At 40.2% G+C, this 6,719-nt stretch overlaps 1 protein-coding gene across 1 annotated transcript in view; it reads right to left on the reverse strand.

Annotated features, from left to right (window-relative positions):
• mrvi1 (murine retrovirus integration site 1 homolog) overlaps positions 1-6,719 on the reverse strand; it is a 31,377-nt gene that overhangs the window by 1,917 nt on the left and 22,741 nt on the right. Inside the window, exons 27-35 of the mRNA XM_035652040.1 lie at positions 6,393-6,513; positions 6,190-6,220; positions 4,581-4,721; positions 4,227-4,358; positions 2,529-2,682; positions 2,180-2,229; positions 1,285-1,437; positions 829-890; positions 74-196 (exon numbers count right to left, since the gene is read on the reverse strand). Of these exons, the coding sequence (XP_035507933.1) occupies positions 74-196; positions 829-890; positions 1,285-1,437; positions 2,180-2,229; positions 2,529-2,682; positions 4,227-4,358; positions 4,581-4,721; positions 6,190-6,220; positions 6,393-6,513 (967 nt within the window). The remainder of the gene's footprint in view (positions 1-73; positions 197-828; positions 891-1,284; positions 1,438-2,179; positions 2,230-2,528; positions 2,683-4,226; positions 4,359-4,580; positions 4,722-6,189; positions 6,221-6,392; positions 6,514-6,719) is intronic.

Here is a 6,719-nt window from a genome sequence, read left to right on the forward strand (position 1 = left end):
TGATGAGCAACAACAGTGTTTATCATACAGTGTGTGTGTATGTGTAGTCAAAGACCAGGAGAGAAGGACTCACCCTTTATTATACGACTCCTCCTCGATCTTTGCCTTGATCTCGGCTCTGATCTCGGCTCTGATCTCCTCTAAGTTGACTGAAGGCTTGGCTGGCTCACTTTCCTGCTCCGACACACTCTTTCCACTGCATTGTTTTAAATGGGAAAGAACAGTCAGCCTTGGACAGCACCACAACACCACTGCCTTGTCTTATAATGGACAAGCAACAGCACTGGCTGAGTGGTATGGCGAGTATGAACGTAAAAAATGGAGCTGGCACTTTTGCACATTTGTTATTGCTATTCTCGTCTCCTTAAGGAACATCTAGCTCAGACACTTGAGAGCTCTACTTTGTAACCAGGATATGATTGGAGCCTGGTGCCTGGACTTTGTCAAACTCTTGCACAAATGTTTAGATTACGACCCAGGATAGCGTATCCATCAACTGCTGCAGGGTTTGATTATTTTCTATGCTTCAGGGTTATTTTCACCTCACTGGGGCTTTCTCTGGGCTTTAAGAGACATCCTAAAGGTCACACAAACAAGCAAGGTCCCACTGCAGCACAAAATGCTTTTGATAAGAATGCTTACAAGTTCAGGCTTGTTTTGGCCCATTGTTTCAAGGACTGTGTGGTGACCTTGGGAATCAACAATGGTATGTATATGTACTGCACATGCAGTCGTGTGTGTGTGTGTGTGTGTGCGCGCACGCGTGTGTGTGTGTGTGTGCGTGTGTGTGTGTGTGTAACCCAAACAGCACAAGTATACAAAACATACCATTCTGCTGCTGGTTGTGCCGTCTCTGTGGGAACATTGCCTTTCACATCATTTGCTTCACACTAAAGAGGAGAGAGTTGAATATTGTTGAAGAATATAATATTGATTTATTTCTAACAATATTAAACAGCTGTGACAGAAGTATCAACATCCTTTACTTTAGCAAAAGTATAAATACCACAGTGTAAAAATACTTCATTACAAGTCCTGCATTTAAAATCCTACTTAATTAAAAGTACAGAAGTATTATGAGCTAAATGTATGTATCAAAAGTGAAAGTACCACTGCAAAACAATCAAATCATCAGGGAAGTTTAGAGGAAATTAGAGGGAAAAACAATTACAGCAATATGAAACAGAGCCTGAGAGAGTCATTGACAGTATATAGAAGGTGTCACTTCATTGAAAGCCTGATATGTCATTCCCCATCATTTCCTGACAGGACAGGAAGACCTACCAGAACAGGAAGAGCAGCACTAGAGGTGGGTCCCATAATGGGGACTGGGCCTGGGCCCGGCCCCGGGCTGGCTGTGACTGGAGTCTGACCTGGGATATTCAGGAGGTTAAACTTAGGCACGACCGCTACGCTAACCCTACGCCTGGGAAGAGCCTAGAGAGGAGACAGAACATGGAAAAATTAGGGATGTTCAATTTTTGGACATTTACAAATTACAAAGACATGATGATGTCACTGAAAGAAGAGACAAGTTCAAAACAACAGGACAGCATATGGACATTTTAGCCATGGTTGCAGCTAGGGATGGCAATGTTAGTTTGTCAGATGATTGGTTCACCACTTTGGGTCAGACTGAATAACCTCTGTAAATACTGGATGGATAGATGAATAGGAATCAAGATATTTTGCAGCTGACAGTACTTCATGGTCCCCAGGGGGTGTGTCCTAATGACTTTGTTTTGATTGCTATAAAATTTCTTGCAGACATTTATGTTCCCTTCAGGATGAATTGTAATAACTTTAGTGATCCACTGACTTTTCATCTAATGCCATAATCAGGTTACATTTTAAAACTAATAACATCAACCCATCAGCCTCAGTTGTATTTTGCGTTTAATGCTAATTAGCTAATGTTAGCCTGCTAGCAACTTAAACTAAGATAGTGAACATGGTATGTCTACCATGTATATCTGCTTAGCATCAGCACATTGGCATTGTCATTGTGAGAGTGTTGCAACACAAATACACTAAAAAGTCTTCAAATTGCCAATCAAAAGACAATCAGTTTACAACCATGTGAAACAGATTATGCAAATTATTGAAAGAGTTAAATATTTCAGCACGACTCAGACTCAGACTCTAAAAACAGAACTCTCTCTTAAATTTAAGATCTTACCTTTCCAAGGGTGAGGGACATTGATCTCGATGGCCTTGGAACTCCATCATCTTTATAAAGACGGACAAAGAAACACTAAAGCATTAATTTCATGCTGTTCTGAAGCTGCTCAGTAACACAGCATCAGGATACAGTTACAGTGGATGGTTTATTCTTACAGAGCAAAGCAGCAGTAATGCTAAAAAAAGGCGCATGCTTCATCAAACCCTTGTCTGGATAAATAACGTTTAAATATAATTTCCATTTACAAGAATGAAACCCTTTGCAGAGTAAAAATGTAATATTAGGTTAGCTGAGTTTCATTCTTTTCCTGTGCTGAATCTGAACCTGGTCTCCAGTGTAGTCTTACCTCCAGTGTCTACAGACCCTCCGTAACAGCGATTTGAGTTCTGGTTGGCCAGCTTCTTAAACTCCATCAGCTCTGCATGGTCCTTCTCATATGTCCTCTTCAGATTTTCCACATATTGCATCATGACCTCAGTGGCCTTGTTCATACGTTTCTCCTGTGCAATGAGCAGTCAGTCAATACAAGCCAGAGAGAGAGTATGAACAAATGCTTATTTGTGAAAGGAGCTAAATAATAGTGAAAACAACCAAACCTCTATTTTTACTCAATACATTTATAGCTATCCAACCTACATCAGCTCACTAAGTTTTAGATTAAAATGTGTGTTTTTAAAGCTGACTTAATCATTTTTTGGCCACTAGGGGTCAGACAAGCTACAAGACAAGCTGACAGACATACAGTCCTGGTATAGATAGCTAGTAACTGTCTACTAACACAGCCAGTGGACACAGAATCATTTATTTACCCATTAGAATCGTATTTTTGGCCACCTAATGAAGTCCAATATTGAGTGACTTATTCTTTTTTCATAGTTTGGTCTCCCCTTACTCTTGAGAAACATATCTGGCTCTTTAGCTTACTACAAGCTGTTTGGTGTTGGGCAGGTAGCGTACAGTGGGCTGGAAACAGTGAGCAGTGAGACTGCACCATACAGTAAATAGTGTCATAAAACCAAAACAGTGAGATAAAAGAGAAAAAAAATTTCCATTGAGCTGCAAAGTTTGGTGATAACTCTCTGTGGTTCAAACTTCTTTCATGTTACAAGCAGTTATTTGATTCTTCTTCTTTCTGGTGACATGTTGAAAAGGTAAGAACTATGCACAGAACTCATGGACAGAAATATTCTTTAAAAATTCCTTTATATAGTATGTGATATAGAGATGCCAAGGACTAGCACACACCTTAGTTATTATTTGCAAATGGCAAATGGACTTGTATTTATAGAGTGCTTTTCTGGTCTACTGACCACTCAGCGAGCTTTACAACACTTGTTACATCCACCCACATTCACACACACATTCATACTCTGATGGCAGAGGCTGCCATGCAAAGTGCCAACTCCATTAGGAGCGATTCCTATCCAAAGTGCTCCCGATGATACTAATCTCACCCACTTGGGGCTCAGTATTTTGTCCGAAGACACTTTGACTGGACTGGGGAACTGGGGAACCAGACAATCCAATCTACCACCAGAGCCACACCGCAAGTAAACCCAAACATTTAAAGAAAATATGAATGCCATTAAATGTGTCTGTCAATAAAATAACCTGAACGTTGCTAAAGACTCATTGTTATCTGAGCCGGATAAAAAAATGACAGCTTTAGTTTATGTGCAATTGATGGAGCCTTATAATAAGATTGTTATTAATAGATGGGCAGCAGTACAAAGAAAAGATAATAATTTATCTGAGTGGTTTGGGATTATAAATGGCTTAAGACCTTTGTACTGCAAACACAGTAAATTTGCTATTTAACTGTTGTTTGCTTTGGCCGGCTGGAGGTCAGCCATCAGATCAGACATCTGATAAAAATTTTCTCCATTATTTTTTTAAATGCTGCCAAACAGACATTCCAGTTGCTCCAAGACATCCTGAAGAACATAGTATCTTTTAAACAATAAGATATACAATGCATCTGCCATTAACTGTCCTGCATTTTTTCTGTTTGCACTGTCATCTGTGTGTGTTTGTGTAACTGCACCTGTCGAACTGCTCCAACTATCTCTGCTCTGCTGGAGAGCCGTGTGGCCAGTCGGTGCAACACTGCCACTGTCTCTATGAGGCGCTGGTAGGCCTCACGCTGCTCCAGGTTCTGCCACTGTGGTGAAGTCATCTGCAAGAAACACAACAACATCGTGTTACAACTTTCTCAGGAAAACAAAGTGTACATCAATGTCCCCTTTGTACCTGGGATTGGACTCAGACAAGATAAATATTTACTGTGTGGGACACTTCCAGGAAACATTAAGCAGATAAACGAGCACTAAAGAGCTAGAGGGAGTTCTTCTTTTCTAGTGAGTTGATCTAATATCAGCTGCTGTTTTCGAGGACTGACCTTCAGTGCTCCTTTGAATTCTTCTAGTTCTTTCTCAGTGTCTTCCTCAGTCAGGTTCCTCTCCCTCTCTGCCTGTTTGAGCCGCATCTCCAGAGTGTAGTTGTCATTACGAAATGCCAGTGACAGCTGGACAAATGCGTTCTGTGGAGAGGAAGTTACTGCAATGTAACACACTGAGAATGGTCCATTAAACAGCACATTAAATACAGATAAGCTGCTGGTGTTGGAAATACACCAACTCAGTGGAATATATCAGAGGAATCCACAGAAAACTCTCCCACATTACAGCACACACACGAGAGTGTGGTTGTTGACATAATACCAATATGCATTTTTTTTATTGGATAATGTGTGAGGGAGAATCAAGCAGCCCTGAGATCAGCATGGGGAAACAAGCTGTGATTCTGACATTTGACCTCTTGATGTTTTGCTGTGTTGATCAAAGCCAGTCTGTGCAGTTTTCCAACATACATAGGTCATGGCTGAGAGGAAATATATGACCTCTGACTGTCCTGATGCAGATGCATCCCAGAGGGAGCAGCGAGAGGGGCCACAGCCCGCGTCTGACAGCGTCACTAGTGTTTGCATTTTCTCCACAGGAAATCACTCTTAGTCTCTTTGGTCTGATCAGGAACAGAAAAAACTTTCCTGTTGACAAAACACCGCCAAATCCAGGCAATTTTTATGAGTAATTAGCTACTTTGGTAACAAAACAGGTTGTTATAAACACAGGCTAGACACGTGGCCAACTGGTCAGAAGTGAGTGGAACAATACATCTGGCCGCACTGTTGGAAACAGTGTTTGAACAAAATTTACTGCTCGAAGCAAACAGATTACAGTTGGTGGTCAATTTTATGACCCATTGTAAGATGTACACAGTTAAACACTGTGGAGCATTTAAATTCAATGTTAAATTGAATATAGATTTTTTTGGGAAGTAAAGCATAACATAAAGCAAATTATAATAGAATTGTTGCTATTTAAGTTGAGTCTCTTACTACTATTCAAGTCAATTACTTTGTGAAATGTTCAATTATTAAAGGAATAGTTTGACAATTTGGGAAATATTATAATCTGTGCTTGCTGGATGAGAGTTAGATGAAGGGAAGATGTCACTCTCTCACTCACCTGCTGTACATTAAATATGAAACTACTACCAGCAACCGTAGCACAAAGGCTAGAAACAGCTGGCTTGGCCCATAAAACATCAAACTGTAATTTTTACACTTACATTTTTGAACAGATGAAACCAACAAGACATAACATGTTAATTAGCTAGCTTTAAAGGTGCTGTGAGTAGATTTTTGTTATCTTTGTACAGAGCCAAGCTAACTGTTTCCCCCTGTTTACAGTCTTAATGCTAAGCTAAGCTAAACACTGACTGACTCCAGCACTCTTGACAAGAAAGCACATAAGTAGGCCCCACAGTATTTCCCAAAGGACAAGCAAAGCACCACAGAAAAACAAAATCAATTGTAGCATGCATGGACAAAGTACTGAACATTAAAGGAAAAAATTGGTTAGTGGAAGAAATCCCTTTGTGTCATACTTTTCAGCAGAAAGAATGTGTGAAAATCACCCAAAAACCTGCATAGATCAGATACCAACCTCAACTTCTTTTTCTGTGAGTGGGGGTGCACTGGAATAAAATCAAAGAAGAACTGTTAGTATGGTAGGTATTGTACATACAGTATTTGTACACAGTAAAATTAAGATTTACGGAGGGTTATGTTTGAGGGATTAGGAAGGAAAATTAGGAAAAAGGTCAAATTTAACTTAACGTTAACGTTAGCAGTTAATTTGTTACGTACCAGCCTGGTAGACCTCGGTGAAGTTTGAGTTTTCTCAGCATCACATCTGAAATGTTTGGCATGGCGTCAGACTTCTCCCTTGCCTCCTCACTACTGGCTGAGTTTGCACAGGTTGGAGGACCTGCAGACAAATCGTTGCATAAATCAGACTTGAAGTTCAGGGTAAGTAATTGGTAAAGTCATGTCTCAATGTGCTTTTGTGTGTAAAACCAGATGTCTTACAGTGACCACTTCAAGTGCAGCCACTGTGGCAACTAGAGGTAAATGATGAATACTGAAATGTAACAGAAGTGTAGCACAAGTAAAGAAGAGTCATAAAGTCAGTGA

This window comes from Morone saxatilis, unplaced genomic scaffold (assembly GCF_004916995.1).
Source record: "Morone saxatilis isolate NCDOM2014 unplaced genomic scaffold, NCSU_SB_2.0 Contig11, whole genome shotgun sequence".
NCBI lineage: Eukaryota > Metazoa > Chordata > Actinopteri > Moronidae > Morone > Morone saxatilis.